The 22,303-nt window shown below is 40.9% G+C and overlaps 2 protein-coding genes across 4 annotated transcripts in view; one reads left to right on the top strand and one right to left on the bottom strand.

Annotated features, from left to right (window-relative positions):
• The window catches only part of psenen (presenilin enhancer, gamma-secretase subunit), a 15,746-nt gene extending 14,944 nt beyond the window's left edge, over positions 1-802 (bottom strand). For both annotated transcript variants that reach the window (XM_032518401.1, XM_032518399.1), the window contains exon 1: positions 791-802. The gene's annotated coding sequence lies outside the window, so the exon portion shown is untranslated. The remainder of the gene's footprint in view (positions 1-790) is intronic.
• The window catches only part of kmt2bb (lysine (K)-specific methyltransferase 2Bb), a 31,576-nt gene extending 10,505 nt beyond the window's left edge, over positions 1-21,071 (top strand). Inside the window, exons 12-36 of one of the 2 annotated variants that reach the window (XM_032518250.1) lie at positions 1,688-1,801; positions 2,021-2,167; positions 2,270-2,362; positions 2,459-2,576; positions 2,679-2,792; positions 3,065-3,249; positions 3,424-3,525; positions 7,243-7,353; positions 7,813-7,889; positions 8,120-8,343; positions 8,457-8,560; positions 8,691-8,828; positions 9,052-9,210; positions 9,317-9,434; positions 9,535-9,613; positions 10,372-10,532; positions 10,666-10,818; positions 10,927-14,077; positions 14,583-14,683; positions 14,836-14,973; positions 15,133-15,385; positions 17,574-17,681; positions 17,895-17,978; positions 19,901-20,030; positions 20,136-20,411. In XM_032518250.1, coding sequence (XP_032374141.1) covers positions 1,688-1,801; positions 2,021-2,167; positions 2,270-2,362; positions 2,459-2,576; positions 2,679-2,792; positions 3,065-3,249; positions 3,424-3,525; positions 7,243-7,353; positions 7,813-7,889; positions 8,120-8,343; positions 8,457-8,560; positions 8,691-8,828; positions 9,052-9,210; positions 9,317-9,434; positions 9,535-9,613; positions 10,372-10,532; positions 10,666-10,818; positions 10,927-14,077; positions 14,583-14,683; positions 14,836-14,973; positions 15,133-15,385; positions 17,574-17,681; positions 17,895-17,978; positions 19,901-20,030; positions 20,136-20,411 — 6,438 coding nt within the window. Of the gene's footprint in view, positions 1-1,687; positions 1,802-2,020; positions 2,168-2,269; positions 2,363-2,458; positions 2,577-2,678; positions 2,793-3,064; positions 3,250-3,423; positions 3,526-7,242; positions 7,354-7,812; positions 7,890-8,119; positions 8,344-8,456; positions 8,561-8,690; positions 8,829-9,051; positions 9,211-9,316; positions 9,435-9,534; positions 9,614-10,371; positions 10,533-10,665; positions 10,819-10,926; positions 14,078-14,582; positions 14,684-14,835; positions 14,974-15,132; positions 15,386-17,573; positions 17,682-17,894; positions 17,979-19,900; positions 20,031-20,135 lie in introns of both variants that reach the window. The other variant, XM_032518249.1, reaches the window with a different exon arrangement.
• Positions 21,072-22,303: the final 1,232 nt, after the last annotated feature.

Below are 22,303 nucleotides of genomic sequence, written 5' to 3' on the forward strand. Positions count from 1 at the left end.
ATGTTTTCATTAGTGTATCACCTGAAACCAAGTTGTTGTGTTTTTCTTTAGCTTAGAACGATACGTTAACATTGTTTCCCTTTCAAAACAAAATAGTTGTAAGATGGTTATATAAACACTACCTTGGCAACAGGTAATTTAGGTTGTAGAAAAGTGGGCGGCTGAACGTAGCTCCGCTGTCAGCCTCCTTTGGTGTTTGAATAATGTTAATAGATTGGCGGACGTATTTCAGCAAGGCAAGACATCTTGGTGGTGGCGCAGTGGATATGTGACATGTCTTTGGTGTGGGAGACCTGGGTTCAAATCCCACTGAGATACATCAACCAATGTGTACATGAGCAAGACATTTCTTCCAAAGGCGTGCAACCTCTGACATACATAGCAATAGTAACTTGCTTTGGATAAAGAGCGTCAGTTAAATAACGTGTGATGTAATGTCAGCGAAATTAAAATCCAGTGTGTTAGTGTAATCATTGTTCTGAACCTTCAACAGTCTGTAGCGAGACCGTAGGTGGATTGTTATTGCGTTCATAATGTTGCTCCACTGCATGCTTGAAGTGAGAGGTCTTTAACGTAAGCACGGCCGAGTAACATTAGCGCATCCAAGTAATGTTAGCGTGACGGGCAACAACAGTGGCTTAATTATGTCTGAATTTTTTAGAAACAAGAAACTTCGGAACAACAGGCGGTTCCTCTTCTGAACATACGTTGTTCTGGTGTATCTCCAGATTTTCTTCATCCTCTAAACTTGTGTACAGTAGTGACCGGAGCCTTTCCCAGCATATGCTACCTGGTTAGCTAACAGCTATAATGTTAACCAACATGCTGTCCAGCGGTGTAAATGTAAAATTCTTAGTGTGAGAAATTGTTTTATGTCACAAATTGTTGTGTGCTCTGGTGTTTTATCCTGTTAAAGAGAGTTAGTTGTGGATTATTAATTGTTGTATTATAAAGTTACTACCATGACTGATTGGGCTCCCGTTTTCAATTCACTCACAGATTATTTCAGCCATAGCTCCCTCTGCGGCAATGCATCGTTATTACGGTATATGAAAAATTCATATCATACGGGAAATTAATACCAGTATATGCTATAAACCAATGCACTGCTCAGCACTAGTTTTACTACATGCTTGGGATGGGCGGGGTAAAGTAAGGGGTATTCAGTTGGTTGCAATCTGCAACCTCACCGCTAGATGCCACTTGATCCTCCACACTGCTCCTTTTAAATGATGATGTTCAGTGATTACAACCACAGGATTTCTGGTTGCTACAGCTATGTGATGTATGATTACTTTTACATACATTTTTTGTCTTCAAACATTCATTCCAAAGAAAGTGTATTCATCGTTTTTAACACAAAGTCATACATGTGGTAAAGCCATTGTAATTCATTAGTTCCAATAACATTATTACTGAAGGCCACTAGAGGTCAGTGTTTATTTGTTAATTATGTGTTTCTACTGATGTCTTTGGTGGCACATTTAAACATAAATAATGTATAACAACATACAATTGACCATACAGTGTCCTTCAGAACCTAAAATGTAAACCAACTCACATAGTCACCCCTCTGAAACAACAATATAGTGTATATTGGTCAGGAGAAAGTATAATGCTACTACTACTGTGGGCAGACATTTCTCAGCTGTTAATAATGTTGTGTACACAATGTCTTTATTTTCAGGAGGACTGTGCTTTGGAAAACGTCTGGAATATGGGTGGGTTAAGTATATTGACCTCTGCATCCCTCATGCCACCCTATGTCTGCTTCCTTTGTGCCAGTAAAGGACAACACGAGGTAACTACTTTTTTGCTCTATTTTAATAGAAATGGTTGATCTGTTTCTTTGCCCTTCTTGAAATTGTGCTGAGTGTGACTGACAAGGTTCTTACAGTTGTTAAATTAAAACATGACATCAAATAATGAAGATGAAAAAACATGAATCTCCTATCAATCCTGTATAATTTGAGGGACATTTTAAAATTCAGATTTCTTTTTTGTGAATTTCTTTTTGCAGATGCTGTATTGCCAAGTATGCTGTGAGCCCTACCACCAGTTTTGCCTTCAACCAGAGGAACGCCCCTCTGAAGAGAACAAGGAAAACTGGTGCTGTCGTCGCTGCAAGTTTTGCCATGTGTGCGGCAGAAAAACTAAGCACTCAAAGGTTCGGCCTGCTATTTTGACTTGTTTTGTTATATTTTACATATTTCGCTACTCAGTATTGTAGTTCTGTTAGTAAGCATTACATTTTTCCTGTCTCCCTCAGCCGTTGTTGGAGTGTGAACGATGTCAGAACTGTTATCATACTTCCTGTCTGGGTCCCAACTATCCAAAGCAAAACAAGAAGAGGAAAGCTTGGGTAGGTTTCATGTTTTTTAGTAAACAAAATCATGTATCTTTAAGGATGCTAAGGTTGTAATTTATTGATTGGTTTTACATGCTGGTTTCTGTGCAGGTTTGTATGACATGCATCAGATGTAAAAGTTGTGGCGTCACACCAGGCAAGAGTTGGGACACTGACTGGAACCATGACAAAGGACTCTGTCCAGACTGTTCGAAACTCTATGACCTGGGTGAGGGGGAATTGATGAATGATCTGTCACTCCTTTGTCATCTACCAACATTACTGTTCTTTGTTGAGACTAATCTTTTCTGAATGCCTCTTTCTCTCATAGGTAACTACTGTCCAATCTGCTTCAAGTGCTATGAGGACAATGACTACGACAGTCAGATGATGCAGTGTGGCACCTGTAACCACTGGGTACATGCCAAGTGTGAGGATCTAACAGGTGACTGACTAAGTGAAGTGAAGACATGTCAAACTTAAGGATTTAACATTTTTGTTTTGAGGTTTATTTCTAAAACTTAAAAAACAACAAAGGGCATCAGAATAACAAATAATGTAGTGACCGGAAGAAAAAAGCTCAAAAAGAGGATGTGAATACCTTTTATTACCCATAAGCATAAGCCATGCTTTACATGCCCTTGGCATGTGAAAATGTTTTGGTTAGAAATGCATTTCATTAAACATCACTGCGAAATTCTTAAAAAATAATTTCAGATGAGCTGTATGAGATCCTGTCCAGCTTGCCAGAGAGTGTCGTATATTCATGTCGGCCATGCAGTGTGACCCAGCCCAGTGCCTGGAGGGAGCTGCTGTACATTGAGCTCAGGGCTGGGGTGGAAAAGGTGCTGGCTTGCTTGCTCTCTTCCACCCTTACCCAGCACCTTGTTACTTGCTCACAGGTAGAAGACTCCGCTTTTTTTCTTATGAATCAAAAGCCACATGGAAAATAACAAACAATCATGTGTTTATTTTGGACTGCTCGTTTCAGTTTCCTGGAAATTATGCATCTTTTACATGATGCACTGAAACTTGTGAAATGCAGTGTGTCAAATATGCTTTGGTTTTTGCTGCAGTGTGAAAAGTTGGTTGACCCTGACATTGGAATAGAAGGACAACCGGCCTGTGACCTCCGAGCTGTAGGCAAGAAATTTGACAAAGGCCTTTATACTACGTTGGTGAGTAAACATCTTATTCAGTGTCTGAACACTTAAGTATTTCAGCAAATACCCTTTTTACAGTCAGTAGTTTTTCATCCTATGCACCTAATAAGACGTTCTGATATGCGCGAACTCTAACCACGCAGTAAAACTAGGGAAATCATATGATGTCCCTGATGACCAAAGTTAAACAACTTGTAGCTTTAAAGCCACTTATTTATTTTCAAAAGGGGAGTCTTGGAATAGGTGCCAGCTAGGCCACAATTAGCTTGTGCAGGCAATTAGCTTAGAATTTATATCATGATTCTCTGACACAATTTTTTTCTCACAAAGTGTAATGCATAAATTGCATGAATCATGACAAAACAAATTGGCAGTACCAAACATTTTTTTTGGGGCATCTTTAGCACATTGCGCATCACCAAAAGCCTGTAAACATAGAGGCTTCAATGAAGAGAAGGGAGAGCATTGCAGCGCTTGGGAGAGCTTTGAAACGTATTTTGTACAGTTTCCAATCCAATCCAACTTTATTTGTTAAGCACTTTAAAACATACAAAGTGCTGTACAGAAAAATACAAAAAGAAACATAACATTATAATACAATTAAAAATAATACTGCACAATAAAAACAATTAAACTAAATAATCAAATGCAGTAAATTAAGTCGACATCTTACTAGGTGTCAAAGGCCCCAGAGAAGAGGTGGGTTTTAAGACGTGATTTAAAAACCGACAAAGAAGAGGCCTGTTTAATGTGCAGAGGCAGATCACACTGAGACCCCCAGAGGGAAAACCAGAGAGAAACCATCAAGTCCATCTTTTCATCATTAAAATTTTGAAAAATTCAGAGCCATCCAGGCCTTTATGTCGTCGAGACACATAAGTAGCAATCTGACGGATGATGCATCTTTCTTTTTAAGAGGCACATAAATCTGTCATCGGCGTAACAGTGAAATTAAATACCATGCTTCCTAAGTATTGAACCAAGTGGGAGCAAATAGAAAGAGAAAAGGAGAGGGCCAAGAACTGAGCCCTGTGGGACCCCACACGAGAGAGGAGCAGTGGAGGATATACAGTCACCAAGGCTAACACATAAACTTTGGTCAGTCAAGATTTGAACCACTCCAGTATTATGCTCATGATGCCCACCAACTGCTTCAAACAACGTGATCAATATTTCATGGTCCATTGTGTCAAATGCAGCCGTTAAATCCAAAAGCACAAGGATAAAACAGACCACCAGAATCAGTAGCTAAAAATATATCATTAAAAACTCTTAAAACAGCTGATTCTGTGCTGTGCAACATTTTAAAACCGGATTGGAAAACCTCTAGAATGTTATATTCTTCCATAAAGGCCAACTGTGCACAATCTTCTCCAGGATTTTTTAAAAGAAAGGTCATTTGGCAATAGGCCTGAAATTTTCAAGACTGCAGGATCTAGAGCAGTTTTTTTTAATTAGGGGTTGTACTACTGCATGTTTAAAATGTTTAGAGACCACACGTGAGGACAGACTGCTATTATTGACTGCAATAGCAGGTGGTCCTATAGTGGGAAAACCTCCTTAAATAGTCAAGGAGGGACCGCATCATTTGAAGAACCTGACCTTCAAATGACCAATAATGTCTTGTAAAAAGGAAAGAGTCAAAGGCTGAAACTTGTCAAAAACAGCAGAGCAGGGGACAGAGATTGAGGGTCATATGCTGAAGGTGAGATTTGACCCTTAATTAAAGTGACCTTTTCAATAAAGAAGCAAAGGAAGTTTTCACACATAGCAGTGGACGCCTCCATACGGGCAATCTGCGGAATATTTGGAAGTGAGTCAGTAGTGTTAAACAAAACACAAGATTTGTGTCAGTTTGACAGGACAATATATGAGAAATGTTTTCTTTTAGCATCTTTCACAGTTTCCTGATAATGAAACTGTGATCGCCAGCAGTCCCTCAACATTTGAAAAGACACCTTTAGTTTGTCCTCCTTCCACTTGCGCTCAGCTCTACGGCACTTACGTCTGACAACATGAGTTATGTCGTTCAGTCAGGGCTCAGATTTAGTTTTAGGCTACCTGGATTTTAATGGAGCCACAGTTTCTAAAACTGTTTGGCAGGTGGAGTGAAACCATGAGTTAAGCTCTTCTGTATTGCACACAGACTCAGGAATGATGGAATTCTGACTGAAAGCAGCCGAGAACTGAACAGCAGTGGAAGGGTTAATAATGCGACACTGCTGGGTAGCAGTGCAAGGTTTAACTGCATTATAGGCAAGAGCAGCCTCAAATAATACAGGCATATGGTCAGAAAACACTGCGTCACATATCTCTAGATTAAAAACAGGCACACCATATGATAAAACAAGATCAAGTGTGTGTCCATGTTGTGTGGGTCCAGACATAGATTGCTCAAGATAAAAAGAATCAATGAGGTTTAAAAAACCCTTTGCCATTGGGTTATTTGGACAACACACCTGAACATTAAAATCCCCAACAATAAGAACACGGTCATATTTAGGCATGATTCCAACCAGGAAATCAGAAAAGTCATTATTGTACTTGGGAGGCCAATAGACCACAACACTGTGTGTGAGTGACCAAGCTCAAATAAGCTCAGTTCAAAGCTGGTCAAAGAGGATGATAGCAATAGCTGCTTACATTTATAATGACTCTTATATACAGTTGCTATTCCTCCTCCTCGGCCCAACGTCCGCAGGGAGTTAAAGTAGAAGCAATCATTAGGTAAAAGTTCAGTGAAAGCGCTGGACTCATCAACACTCAGTCATGTCTCAGTCACACTGAGAAAATCCAATCCTCGGGATGTGAAGAAGTCCTTTTAAGACAAAAGTCTTGTTCACTAGTGATCTAGCATTTACTAGGCCAATCCTGGCAGGAACCAGCGTGACCGCGTCGTTAGCTGTCCAGGGAAACGGACCCAGAGGCCGCAAGTTGCGATGATTCACCCCGCGCCAGCGGGGACGAGGAGAACAGGGGCCGCGGGGTTGGAACACCTCTTCCGGGCCGACAACAGGTACCAGCCAGGCGCCGACTGGGTCCAGTGAGGTTTAAGGAACAACGAGGCCAGGAACGGCTCTAATCTCAGTCCAAAATGCATAGAACAGTGCGCGAGATGGGGTTTCAACCTCACCAGCCGGCCGCTGTGTTTTCCCCGGCAGCGGTGGTGCTTACGCCGAGAAGGTGGGGACAGGGTGCGGCAAAGGTAAGCCAGGACCCACGCCAGGAATGGGGGCAAAGTTTCACGACCATCCAATTTTATTACTTCTTTGGCAACATATTGAAGATCCAGCATTGGGCAATCATACACCAGTAGAGAGGCGACAACCAGAGCAAAGAGCGAAACAAACAGCACAAACACACATAGCACAGGCAGTGACAGACGACAGGCCATAAACACTGGCGCCATCTTGTCCACTATACCCTCGTTTAAAACGCACTGAAGAAAGAAATATCATTTGTGATGCAGTCGGCTTGTAAAATTAAATGAGAATCAAAGTCATTTAAAAATTTAAGTTGTGAACAGGGTGAATCGAGATTGCAATTTTATGACAATTAATCGTGCAGGCCTAGTGCCAGCCCCTCCTTTAACGGTATTATAGGTGGTGACTTGACTCTAATAGTCTTTCTCCATCTTGGTGGTGTTCTGCAAGGTATCATGCTTTTATGGTGGCATGGGAAAGTAAGTTATGCAACATAATGGACACTAAAAATGTTTTTGTTTTTAAATAGAAAATGTTCCATGAAGACGTGGTTCAGGTTGTGCGAAAGAGGCTTGAGCAAGAAGAGGATCTTCCAGAGGAGCAGAGACCTACTGCCCTGGCACGCTCTTACTATTTAAAGGTGCTGTATGGCAAAAAAGTAGAATTGTCTGTAAACAATTAGTTATTTTACAATTATAGTAGGGCTGTACGATATGACCTAAAATCCAAATCACGATTAATTGCAGATTTTACCTCTAAATGAACAATAATTACATTTTTTGACGACTAACACTGCGTTTTTTTTTAATATTTTGTATAAAATTAAAAAAAAGTCTTTTGCATGATAAAAATGTAAATAGGCTATACAATTTATTTCTTAACTGCTAATTAACTTATTATTCTTCACTTATAACCAGCAAGTTGCATTTTAAGCTATCTTTTTGCTACGTCGATAGCCGCTTCAATCTTTTGTCTACACATTTTCGATTAATTGTCCAGCCTTAGTTTAGAATGTAAGATACTACAAAGTGAAGCTATGTTATAGCTGTAGAAATGCAAGTAAGCATTTACAATTAACTGATATGATTTCTATCTTTAGCTCCTTGAGGAAGTATTTAATTGGTTCAACAGCCAAGACCCAAAGGTGTGGAACTCTTGTACCAAAGACTTGCCCATGTGAGTAATGGTTTCCATTTACTGGTTTGTATAATAATGATTAAGTGCATACATTTTTTTGAAGAAAAAAAAAGATGTTTCAAAAGTATTTGATAGATAGGCCTTTATCATGATTTTGAGTTTTATGTACTTGGATACATATATGAAAGGTACAAACACTGCTTTGTTTTTTTATGGCATGTTAAAAAATATGTATTAGCTTTTGAACTGTCAAATTATTTCTTTAATAGGGGGATGCTGTCTCATGCTGTTCATCCTCCTACAACGGAGCATGTTTACGCCCGGTGGCAGGAGAGGGCAGACCTTGCGTCCAGGGCTCCACCGGGGCTCCTGCCGGAGGACAATGGACAAAGCTTAGATGTAAAGGAAGAAGAGTCATTGTCTCCGTTGTCTGGGGAGCCAACAAGTCGCAACCACTTCAAAACTAGCAGGACTGTCAGGCTCAAATTCAAAGGTAATGCTGTCAATTCAAGAGAGATGAAGTTTGAATAGGCTACTCATATTTATGTTTTTAAATCTTTTGCAGTGTTTGGCCCTTTAAGTCTTAACTTTTGTACATGTATGTAGGGAAAAGAGGCCGTCTTTCAAAAGCTGATTTAGACACTGGATGGTCTAAGGATGACGAGAGACAGTGCTCTCTGTGCCAAAAATATGGTGACCTCAAACCTAATGTAAGTATTATTTGGTTCAGAGTAAATTTGTTAAACCAAATTGGAGAGTAAACTACTTGTAAATAATGTACTTGCAGCTGATTGGTTACTCGAGGGGTTTAACAATTGTTTCGTGGCGGTTGTTCCATAGGAAGCAGGCCGGTTGCTGTACTTGGGCCAGAATGAGTGGGCACATGTCAACTGCTGTTTATGGTCAGCTGAGGTGTTTCAAGAGGATAATGGCTCGTTACTACACGTACACAGTGCTGTCACAAGGGGCCGCTTGATGGTTGGTTGTTAGTCTACCTCATAATTTAATTTAACTGTTAACTTAATAATGTATATTACTATACAACATGACTTGGAATCTGAATTTGCTTGCTTGTAAACTTGTATATAAATGCTGATATTTGACGATTAATAAGATCTAATAGCAGTTTCTAATCGTAAACAAATACAGTATGTATTATTATTGATTGGTCTTCTTTTTATTATGTCAATCCCAACCCTAGCGATGTGAACGCTGCAACCAGACTGGTGCCACAGTGGGCTGCTGTCTGACATCATGTCAAAGCAACTATCACTTCATGTGTGCCCGGTCCCGTCACTGTGTGTTCCAGGAGGATAAGAAGGTCTATTGCTTCAAACACCGACATCTCATCAGTGGCAGGGTAAATGTTAGATCTTTTAATTCTCCCAACAGCCTCTGATTGTATCAGTTTAAAGGTTTTGAATTTGATTCTAGGTTGCACTATCACTAACACATTTGTTTTACAGATGATAAGTGGTCAAGAATTTGAAGTAAACCGCAGGGTGTATGTGGATTTTGAGGGGATCAGCCTACGCAGAAAGTTCTTGACTGGACTTGAACCAGAATCAATCAACCTGATGATTGGTAAGCACCTATCTTTTAGCTGGTTTCCTGTTCTCTCCTTGGCATTTACTGATAATGATCTTATGTTTTACTAATTGGTATCTAAATTGTCACTACACAGGTTCCCTACAGATAGACCAACTGGGTGTCCTGACGGAACTTTCAGCTATTAAAGGAAAACTGTTTCCTGTGGGTTTTCAGTAAGTTGCATTTTATCTTTTTAACTTGATTACATAAATAAATCATGTGGAACATGGCATAAAAAGCCCTTTTTAAAGCGCTCATATTATGGTCCTTTTTTTTAGGTTCAAAATTGTATTTTGAGGTTGTACCAGAATAGGTTTACATGGTTTTATTTTCAAAAAACACCACATTTCTCTTGTAATGCACATTGCTGCAGACACCGTTTTCACCCTGTGTGTTTAGGTCTCTGTTTAGCTACAGAGTGAGACATCTCACTTCTATACTATCTTTGTTGGGAGCCGTACATGCACAGTAGCTAGGTAAGATCACATCAGCTAAATAACTCATTCTCCAACTTTGGTCAGTACAAGGCAGGATTAGCTGGAAGACTTTTTCTAAACTTCGGCGCTCTTGTGGAATACCTGTAGAACGGACATGTTAAGTAGTTCTTGTGTCGATTATGGTAAACTAGTGTGTGTTGTAGCAGTGTTTTGCCAATGAGAACAACCCGGCATGCTAGCGCTAGCAGGCTATGATTAGCCATATTGTCTCGGTTAGTTACATAGAAAGCCGTGCAGATTTTGCATAGCTTGCCCGGAGACTGAAAGCAGAGGGTGTTCAGGAACCGTATCTCACTCAAAACAGCATGGCTGTTTTTTTCCAAGTTTATATGCGTGTGGAAGCACCAGAGATGCAAAATAACACCTCAAATCCCAGAAAAAGTGTTTTATTTTCATAATATGGGCACTTTAAAACTTTCTTCTTCCTTTCCAAGGTGCACTCGTTGGTACTGGAGCACAGTTAATCCATTGCGCCGGTGCAAATACACATGTACAGTGCGGGAGGTTCGGCCCGTTGTCCCTGAGAAGCCTGTGGAGGAAATGCCTGACCAAGGAGACAATCACACCACTGCTCACAGCCCCTGTCCACTACCTGGTGCGTATTTTACTACTGAAAAACTGCAGTACATTCAAAAGTGATTTACTGTGAATTGATAGAATACTAATATAGAGAGAACTAAACTAGATAAGAACTAATGTTTTCATAAACAATTTTTATGAATCTTTAGAATCTGAAGACCAAGAGACTGATTTAGCAGAATGCCAGCCCCCAATGGTAGACACCTTTATCCTAGGACCTACCCCCAGGTCAGATCATGGTTCAAGGCCAAAGATGCCCAGGAGACCAGCTGGAGGAATGTTTCGACCTCTGCCTTCCCCAGGTAAAATAATTAAATTAAATTCATAAAAATATATGTAGTAAGTTAACTAACAAAAACTATGTTGATCCAATCAAAAGCACACAAATCTCAATTCTGATTTCCTCTTAGGAGTAATCCAGTTGAAACCCCACCACATATTAACCATAAGTGATCTGGAGGATACTCGAAGGGTTCGTCGCCAGAGCCCACACTCACAGACAACAGGCCTACGCAGTCACATGCCACCGCCTCCTCTGGGCCCTCTGACTGGACCAATCACCCTCCGTGCTGGAAAGTCTTCCCTTCCCAATTCCCCACTGTACCCACTTGGTGCTTCAGACAACCTAATAAGTGCATCAGCCCGCCCAGTCGGAGGTAGAAGTGCTTCCTCAGTCCGATGCCCTGGTAATTCAATGACCCATTGTACCTCATCTTTCTTTCCCCAGTCTCCCTGGCAGGACGGTGCAGGAAGCTTTCCCTCTCCAAGTCTCTCTTTCTCTCAGTCTATACAACATCTACCCAGAAATCGATTGTCATTTGATCTGAACCAGTCAGACTCAGTCGAGGTGCCTCACAACTTCTTAGCTTCACCAGAACCTGAAGATGTCTCTCCAGCAAATGGTACATCACCCCAGGGGGGTGTAGAGCAACAGAAGGATGAGGAAGAATTTCCCTACAGTGTATTCCACAAGGATCCCAACATGAGTCTGGGCCAAGAGATGAGGACAGAACTAGAGATTGAAGAGACACTCCTGAATGAAGGCGTGGCAATGAACTGTGGGGGACAAATAGTGGTGGAAGGTGATGATCAGGAGGAATTTTGGGAAAGAGCCCAAGAGGTACACAAGAGGAAGACTCTTGTTGCCAACCTGCCAAGGTCTGCAGCCTCAGGCAGGGATGACTTGGGCAACACCTCATCTGATGATGATATGGAGCACTACTTTGACTTTTCAAGGACAATAGTCAGCTGTCCCGGATCAAAAGATCATTCCAAGTCTCCCTCTTCCCCTTCCTCCCGGCCTATGGCTCAGCTGGATGGTGTAGATGACGGTACCGAGAGTGATGCAAGTTTAGCGACCAATGATGATGCTCAGAAAGTTGAGGGTTCTAGTCAAGCTCATATACAAGCCAAAATCCAAAATAATAAAAATGTCTGTGAATCGGACACTACAAACGGCACGCAGGCTGTTCATAGTCTTTTTCCCAAAGCGTCATCCAAAGATAAGCACACTGATTCTTCATCAGTCACCATCTCTGCTGCCAGCAAAAGACCTACAGATAGTTCACCTCATGGTCCACCTAAATCCTATGTTTCCAGTCAATCAAATGAGAACAGCATGGGGTTTGTGTCGCCACAAACCTTGGTAAACTTTCCACTCAAAGAGCAAAGCTCTGACACTCCTTTAGTAAATCAGGAGACGGTGCTTCCTACTGCAGTTTGTGATGCTCTGCCTAACCTACTCACAAAGGTGCCTGAGACCTCCTATTCTAAAGAGTTATTCCAAGGTTCCAGTTTAGGATTTTCCTCTGGAACACCTCTTGCTCTTAAGAGATGTGACACTAGTCCACATTTAACTGAGAAGGTTCCTTTGCTAGAAGGCACACCGCCCAAGACACAACATTCTGAAGCTTGTAAAACCCTGAACTCAGAGCCTGACTCCAGCAACTCCACTGTGAAGATGAACAACTTAACAGCTAAAACAGTGGGACCCTCATTAGCAAATTCTGCTGATACAAGTCAGGGCACCCTGCTGGATCTTCTTGAACCCTCCCCTGTATTGCCTACAGATGTACAGAACCCCTCTCAAGGCCTTGTAGACTCTCTGCAGATGTATTCCTGTTTACCAGGTTTCACTCAGCCTCCTCTAACAAGTATTACACTTCAGCCAGTAACATCCTCACAAGAGTCAACAACCTTCCCATCCATGGGGCCTTTGTCTACTAAACTAACCACACTCACACCTGTTAGAGATGTGGCACAAACACTGCTAAATGTTGCGCCTCAAAACGAACCAGTGCTATCAGCTACGTCAGGCCCTTGTCCCCCAGCAGGAACATGTGGAACTGTTTCTCTACCTATGTACTCCACACAAACGCAGCCATTGGGTTCTACCGCTGTCACCATCGTTTCCTCTTCTGCGTCAATATCGTGTCTTTCTGGACTGTCAACACAATGTTCAACAGCTCCAATGCCTTTCCAAACCACGTCAGCCCCTGTGATCTTAAATGGTTACAGCTCGTCATCTTTGCAGAAGGAAGCTACATCAGGTCACACAATCTCCATCAACTTTTCTACACCCAGACCAGCTTTAGAACCTCAACAGCCAGTCGTTCCCCAAGCTTTACCTGGACATGCTATTCTTACAGTGAAGGAGGTGGGAGGCCCAAATGTGGATCCTACACCACACGTCCTGCTAGTGAACCGCCTCGGGCAGATCTTTGTGAAGAACCCAGAAAGCAATACTTTCCAGCTGCCCACTCCCAGCTCCCCCTCCTTCAACTGTGTCACTCAGATTGCCAGCCTTTTACAAAGCAATGCACTGTCAGCAACACTAGCAGCAGCTGGTACCATGACTGCTCCACCCCCCGGGGCCAACGTTGCAGCAGCATTTCCTGCGTCGCTTACACCCACAGTTCAGAATCCAACCACAATTACACAGCTGCTTACTCACAACAGCAATGGTGCAGTGGCTTCAGTTAATGTGAAAAAGCCAAGAAAGAGTGCAAAACCCCAAAAAGATGAAACCGCTCCAGAGTTGAAAAAAACAAAGAAGAAGAAGGATTCAAGTGCATCCAAAAAATCCAAGGCCTCAGTGCAGCATTTTCCATCAACTGAGAATCCTCCCATGACTCCTGCTGAAAGTGCTCAAGCAATTATTAATCAAGCAATGGCGAGTAACTACACCCCCAAGTGGAGTGGGCTTCAAACACTAAGCCCTTCCTCACTAGTTTTGCCACCTGGCCTATTAATTGAACCAGAGCCTCCAGTGTTGCCTCACTCTCCGTCAGTACCAACAACACCAGTTCCTGCACCACGACCTCGCACACACGTCCGCATGAAGAGAGTGTCTTCACTTTCAGACCGTATTGTCACAAAGAAGTCTAAGGTTGATTTCCTAAAACCAGAGCCCCCCAGTGAGGATGAGGGTTGTCACAGACCTACCTTTCCAAGCATCTCCAGCAGGGCTTCAGGAGTCCGCATCAAGACCCCTACAGTGAAAGAAGTACTAAACCTGGACCAATTAAAGGAGGAGCATATAAGCGATGCTGATAGCCCAGGGTAAGATTACATTTTTCCTTGAATGCTGCAACTAATATTTTCATCATTAACAAAAATAAAAGCAGCCCATCTATTTAACAGCTTCAACCAGCAAATATGTTGGCATTTTTGTTCAAGAAACAATTAAACTATTAGATCTAATCTAAATTGCTTGTTTGAAATGAAGCTAACACAAAAATTGAAATAAATGCTGAATTTAATATACACACTACTAGTAAGAGTTGTTAGAGCACTAGTGAAGCTTACCGATCCACTAGTACTTAGTAATCATCCAACATCCAATGTTTTGCAACCTTGACCATTTTTTTTAGACTTCAGGCTTAAGTTAATATTCTTTATGAATGGCATACTTTTGGATTTACTAGACCAATACAGCATTGGTGTTCCCATTGGGGGTTCTATAAACAGTATATTACCAAGGAAAATGTATTACATTGAGTGCATTTGGTTACTGTTTTGTGTTGAAACATTTGTGTTAAAGCTTTTGTACTCTTATTTGTCTTAGATCAGAGCCTTGGGATTATATGGCCAGGGGTGAACAAGGCAAACAACATGCATGGGAACCAGTGGGACTCAGCACCCTAACTGACTGGAAGAAATACTCTGGTATTCTTGGGTTTTAACTGCATAATTTAATAATTTGAATGAAAAAAAAATAGTTCAACAATGTCTCCCACATACAGTATGCCACTAACTGTAAACAATTGTAGCCACAACATAATAGTGTAAAAGACTGTATAAATTGTGATTGGTTTTAGGCGCTGCTTCTACCACAGATGAGGAACCACCATCGTCTGACGAGGATGAGGAATTTCCAACTAACAGAGACCAGCCACACCTACGATTTGAAATAACCAGCGATGATGGTTTCAGTGTAGAGGCAGACAGTGTTGAGGGTAAGGCTAATATTGCATAAGAAATATTTCCCTCAAAAGCCTTAAATGATCTAAAATGTTCTCAAAATAGTAAAACAAGTTACTTGAATTGGTAATTCTGTATCCATTAATGTTCATTGTATTCACTTCGTTACGCCTACTTTTTAACTCTCCCTTCAGTGGCTTGGAAAGCAGTAATAGACGGGGTGCAGGAGGCACGAGCTATTGCGAGGTTGAGACCTCTGACGTTTCAGAGGATCACCGGTGCTCATATGCTGGGTCTCGTCCATGATGCAGTGGTGTTCTTGCTGGAGCAACTTCAAGGAGCCCACCGCTGTCAACGTCATGCCTTCCGTTTCTTCAAACAGTTCACGCAGGAGGATGACCTCCCTGTCAATCCCAGTGGTTGTGCCCGCTCTGAGCTGTACCTTAGGTATATATACCAATTACAGTTACAGATCACCTCTGCTTATTGATCTTTTGTCATTGTTGAATTTTTTATCTAGTACTTTTCTTTAAATGTAGGTGCAAAAAGTACAGATGCCTTACAAATGATTTCTTTCAAAAAAAAAAAAGTGGCGTTTTAAAGCAGTTATTTTATATTAATAGACGTTACATTAAAGCCATTTCCAAATGAGTTGATTCAATGCTAATTAAAAATATCAGCTCCACAAAACTCTTTCTGTATTTCTCAGCATGACTATGTTTACAAAATGGTGTAGTCTGGCAACTTTTACGCGCAGAAGATCGAGTTAAGACGATTACATCTTCTGACGAGTCTGTGTTTTTAAGGCACTGACACATTAATCCGAATACGGCCGTCGGACAGTCTGGCGAAGTCGTCTGTTCGGTGTGTTCCGTGCTGTCGTCAGTGGGAGGAGCCATCTACAATGACTTGTTGAACTGGCCAGTGGGCAGTCGGACTCAATGTCAATCTGATTGGTGGACTGCTAGCCCTTGACTAGCGAATCTGTTAAAACACTTACCGGAAATGACGAGCAGGAGCTTCTCAAAATCTGATGAAAATCTTTCAAACTGACCTTTGTCGATCAACAAAACAGACAGATTTAGAAACGGTATGGCCTATTTCCCGCTTAAAATGTTTTCAGAAACACGTTTTGGTGAACTATTTTTGTAAAATATGAGATTGTATTCCGAACGAGCCACCATTATGGCCGGCTTTGAAATTCAGGAGAAGCCAGACCCACTTGAAGTGGTCGTCATTTCCGGTTTTCATTTTTTGAGCAACAACACAGATTAGTGCCGCCTGCTGTTATTGAGATGTGTTATATCTAACGCACACACAGACCGTATGCTCAAGTTTGCGTCGATGTGTTCCGTGGCACTTTTTGGACTGACAGGAGCAAAATGATCAGTCAGACTGCCTTTTTCGGCCGACCGTCGGAAGGGTGGGAAACTAAACAGCCATCACCTGCCAATGGCGGGTACTTTTTCAAAGTGGCGGGTGACTTTGCCTTGCATACCAGCCACAGTGAAGAGTAGAGTGGTTTTCAGCGCTAGTCCGTGACATCGGTTTAAAAAATGTGGCATACATATTCCCAGTGTCAGGATGTCTGCCACAGAGTCAGCAGTAGCAACTGTTAAGGGCAATGTAAAGTAAAAGAAAAGGTACTTTTCGAACAAGTTGCGCATTGTGGCGAAGGGAAAACAAGGGAATGGTTAGCCTACTAGGGTTGGGCGATGTCCCCTAAATTGGCAGTTGATCAGACATTTAAATGCCCTCTGTAAATAGACAGTATTACGTGCTAAAAGTAAATTACAACTTGACCTACTTTCAGTTAACTACGGTGCCGTCTAGACTCAATCAGAGCTCCGTGCTTTGTGTAGCAACAGTACAGTGGATTGTTTAACAGAGTGACAGTAATAACCTAATATACCATCATTACTGAGATCAAACTAAGTTCTCGGTTATATTTACACTGAAGAACGCATTCAATAAACAGAAACGCAATGGTGGCTTTCCATTGTGAGGCCAGTCAACCATCACGATGGACAATGATATATCTGAACAACCCTATAGCCTACCTTACAGACAACCAGTCATGCATTGTACTTACTGTCAAACCTACTCCTTTTCAATTTGTTTGCTAGAGGAACAACTAACCTTAAATTGAATTAGAGGCAATAAAAGGCCTCAAGTCTCATATCAAGTGCACTGCCATACAGCTGGCAAAGATGGGACCCCAGGAGCAGAATGTGGCAATAAAGGCAAACTTTATCAATATTATATATTAATAAAATATGTATTAATAATACAAAATAATGTACTGAAGCAATGGCTGCTAAAAAATATAAGTGGCTGGTAAAATTGGGCATCCACCAGCCACAGTGGCTAGTAAAAAAAGTAAATTTTCCCACCCTGGCCGTCGGGTTGGTGTCTCAGAGCCTTTCATCGTCACTGTCCTTCTTGGCTACTAGAAACTGCGTGGAGGAGGGGTGGGGGTGGTGTGTGATCACAGTGTTGGTGTCATTACTTAGAATACCTCATGGGGGAGTCAGAAATTACTCACTATAGCTTTAATGTATTTGACTTTTTGTGTTTGACTTTTTGAATCAGTCTATACTTATCTATAAATCCTTTTTCTCTTTTCTCTTAACAGGAAGTCCACATTTGACATGTTTAACTTCCTGGCTTCTCAGCATAGACAGCTTCCTGACATTGGGCCTTACGACGATGAGGAAGATGAGGTTCTTTTGAAGTCCACAAGGTCAGGCTTCACTCATTTAGCTGTATAGTTTTCCTCGGTTAAACTATTTCTGCAATTTGGTATTAAAACAGATATGGTAACCTATTAGATGGAAGGGTAAATGTGGTCCACGTATTTCCTAAATATTTAGATAATTCAGACCATTTTGTTTTTTAAAAGAATGGCAAAATAATCTGATGTTTTTGGTGAATTATTGTCTGCTCTTCCTCTTAGACGGGCCACTAGTTTGGAGTTGCCCATGGCCATGCGCTTTAGACATCTGGAAAGGACATCAAAGGAGGCTGTTGGCGTGTACAGGTCAGCACAGTACTACATTTGCAAAATATTCTGAATTCTATACAATACTTAAAAACATATTTTGATTGGGTTATTGTCTTGGAGGAGCACCTGGGGACAACAATGTTGGGTTTTAACATTCTGGGTGGGAACAATGAAACAGTATTGCAAATAATTTTCATAGTAAATGCCTTTGTGAGGACTGTCCAAAAGTGACTCAGACAAGAAGTTCCAGTCATCATTAGTTGCACATGCAATGTCTAAGGTCACCATTTACCAAGTATAAATATAAAACAAATTATGCTGATGAGGACAATGATTTTTTGGAGACTACCCAAATCCTATCTGGGATTATTAGGGTTTTGTACAAAAATGACTTGTGGGATATTTTAAGTGTGACAAACTAATGACCAGTGAGTTCTGTCCATTGAACAGTTTAATGTAGCTTTAGTGCCATCTATTCATGAATGGCTATCAAGTGCCGCAGGATCACTTTTCCTAAGTCACATGTCATTTTGGGGAATATCCAGATGTGAATGAAATGGAGTGGAAAACATGTATTGCAACAGACAAATGTATTACAGAATATTTGTGCAGGATGTGGCCAATGTGAATAGCCTGACCCAAACGAGGGGCAGCTGACCTAACTAGTGTAGATGGCATGACTCAATTTCTTTATAACTTGTCAAGATAATGGATACAGTGTGGCTTAGCTGGTTATCACACAGCGGCCTCAGGTTTTCTGAAGTAACTGGTATGAAATTGCATGGCTGACATAGTGACATCCACAACAGCTGCTGACCAGATGTATGGAGGAGGATGCTACAGTTTAAACAATGTAGATCAATGTGGTCATTAAAATAAGCACGATACTAAAACAAATCTCTGAAACAACACTGAGAATCTCCAGCCATGTTTTCAGTTTTGTCTGGCCGCACATAGACACATAGTGATCTTTGAGCAAAATTCTAAAGTTACGTATCAGCAGATAATTGATTAAGTTATCATCACAGATTAGCATGTGTTGTGGAAAAACTCTTTGTTGTTCGGTGATGGAGCTGTAAAATAAGATTGTCTGAAAAGCTGGAGTTCTTTAAGTTATTTTCTTCATTCTTTTGCAAAAGAAGGAGACAGTTTAACAGACTGACAAACAATCTTAAAGTGTGTTGACAAACAAAGAAACGTCAGGGTTTTTAAAGCTGAGCATAAAAGGGAGGGACTGTTTTTCCTGCTGAACTTGAGCTTTTTTATGTAGGACCTCCTCAGGCCAGCTACCTCATGTAGAGTGTGCATGAGGGAGACATAGGTACATAGACACAGATACAGGGAAGCTATTATACTATAATTAATCCCTTTAAGTAACATATCATATAATATAAAAAACAGAGGAAATGCTGTATAGTATAAAAGTTAATATGTATAAAGTGATGAGAATATAAAAAATATGCAGTAATGGATAACATATGAAAGAAATATCACACCAGTATGACGGATAAAAACTTTCCACTACACATATTGGCATCCCAACATTTGCTAAGTACCACAAAACACAAATTACAGCTGAGGCTGACAGGAACTTTTCGCAGGTTTTTAGTTATAAACAAAAGACTTGTTTTTTTGAAATCTTAAACTCCTTTTAATGGTTCACTTATGCACTTTAGTACTGTTGGTGTGCAAGCCCATTGTTTTAATAAATAGACTGAAGATAATATATATAATTAAAACCCTTTTTCATTTTTATCCCCCATTTTATTTCTCAAATCTTCAATATACCGTACTTGATCCCATTCTATACCTTAAATAGCAAAGAATTATGGGAAAATAGCATCCGGAAATTGGCTTGAGTCTGCACCTCGACAAGACACAGTTGACGCATCATCACTGTTGGCAAGCCAGCAAATTAACTTGTCTGACCTAACCGGACCTTTGTGCGTCTGTTGCAGGTCTGCGATCCACGGCCGTGGTCTTTTCTGCAAGAGGAACATCGAAGCAGGGGAGATGGTCATTGAATATGCAGGCATCGTTATTCGCTCAGTGCTCACTGACAAAAGGGAGAAATACTACGATGGCAAGGTTAGTCTGGTTTCTGTTTCATTCAGATGTTTTCTACAATAATTGAGGGTTAAAGTTGAGAAAGGTCGGAGGATGTATCAATAGGTTTCATTTTTGCCTTGGCAGGGTATTGGCTGTTACATGTTCCGCATTGATGACTTTGATGTGGTGGATGCAACCATGCATGGCAATGCAGCAAGATTCATCAACCACTCCTGTGAACCTAACTGCTACTCTCGAGTGATCAACGTGGAAGGCCGAAAGCATATCGTTATCTTTGCTCTTCGGAAGATCTACAGGGGGGAGGAGCTCACATATGACTACAAGTTCCCCATTGAAGACGCCAGCAGCAAACTCAACTGTAACTGTGGGGCCCGGCGATGTCGGCGTTTCCTTAACTGAGACATCCCTCGTATGATAATAGGAGGATCCTGTTTACTTGTCAGCCTTAAATTAAGGTCTTGGGCAAGCAGCGGCCTATCTGAACAGAAGGGGAATTAGCCACTATTAGACCAGTTGGGAATATTTGGCTGGTCAGAAGTGATATGTATACATTTTTATGGATTGTAGAAGAGAAGAACCTCAGAAAGTTCATATTGGCACGTTATTTTATTTTTATTTTTATTTTTTTGGTTTTTTTTCCTGGGAAAGTTTCGATGTACAGCGGACGCAGCATCCACAATAACCACAACAGTAAATAAGTGGTTTTGATGTTTATGAGAACAGGACATTTCAAACCAGATGTTGAAAACGTAGGGTTTCCTGGATCAGTATGGACGACACCAACAGAATTTATTTGATACACACGTCAAGCCTTATTTGTTTTGAATCACGGCTGAAATCCTATAGCTAGGCTTTGAGAGATTCCTCATACGTTTTATTCTTTTCTGTGTATAATACACTTGTAATCACGATTGCTCCATTCTCCAGTGATGGGAACATTATTGGCCCATCCGTGCAGTGGTGAAGTCCGTTCTTGAGCCATACATTCACCCGAACCTTTATATGTGTGTTTTATCTTTCATTTAATACTTCTGACATTGTTAATATTTTTTTCTTTTTCTGGGAATGACAAAACAACCATGGTGCTAAGCTTTGAAAGGTCTTTAACGTCTTTAGTTGGACAAAAATGTCCTGCAAATCAGGAATTGTTTAGCTGTTTATTCACCCTGCGGAGACGATTTCAAATGTATGCACTCCAGCAGTACTATTATCGTCATTGGAAAGAGTCTGCTATGTTTCACACTTACTGTAAGATCATTGGTGTGATATTTCTATCCTACTCTTCCTGTGTTGACTTTAAAATAGATAGCAATCTTAACGGTTTCAGTCAGTGACATAGTGTCATATTTATAAAGACAGAATTGGTCTTTAAGACATTGTTTTTCCTCTTGATGTACAGTGTATGTAGCAAACACTACCCAAGCCAAAATAGAAGAGTTGTGGTGAATATCAGTTTTTTAAATATATATTTTATTACTCTCATGGCAGATGCTCATTACCTATTGCAATAAGACGTTGCTGCCCTAAAGTTGCACACAAATAACCATCAACCGTACAAATTATCTTCCATCTTTTTGAAACCTGCTACAGTTTGCCTCTTAATCAGGGAGAGCACTGGTATAAAGCATCGCCACTGAGTGTGCGTGTGTCTGTGTGTGTGTGTGTGTATATGTGTATATTCAGCACCTGCACCGACTTTCTAGATGTTTAAGAAAACATTCAGTCTGAAATGGCGCTGAGAGAATGCACTCAGCACCTTAAAATCATGTTTAATGTTGTTCTTAGTCGATGTTCAGTGCCGTCATTGATGAGGATAATCTAATTCACACACTGTTCAAATTGGTAGTTATATTTATTCATGTTTTGATTTATATTTTTAATGGTAAAAGGTTGTGCTTCGTATAAACGGTGGTGGTTTAGTGTGTTAAGAGATCTCCCCTATTTGATTTGTTCACGAATGATGTTCTCTGTTAAACTAATTTACTTGAATTTTCTTTGGGGGTAGTTTTGGCATACATTCAAGTCTTTATGACAGAACTTGTTCTAATGCAGGTATTTTAAAAAAAATATTTTTTTTATTCTTTTGTTACGGTAGATTACTGACGGTCTTAGAATCAGCCACAGGAGTAAAGTGAGCACTGTTTGCCTCACCCAGCCCATGATCATCGTTTTTCCCCCACCATGTTTTGTCTTGATCCTAATCCCCTTTCCTTCTTGCATGTCCAATCACTGGGATGGAGCCCAGAACAACTTGTGTCAATCACCTAGCTGACAACAAGCGCAGAGTCACT

Source organism: Etheostoma spectabile, chromosome 6 (assembly GCF_008692095.1).
Source record: "Etheostoma spectabile isolate EspeVRDwgs_2016 chromosome 6, UIUC_Espe_1.0, whole genome shotgun sequence".
NCBI classification, from domain to species: Eukaryota; Metazoa; Chordata; class Actinopteri; order Perciformes; family Percidae; genus Etheostoma; species Etheostoma spectabile.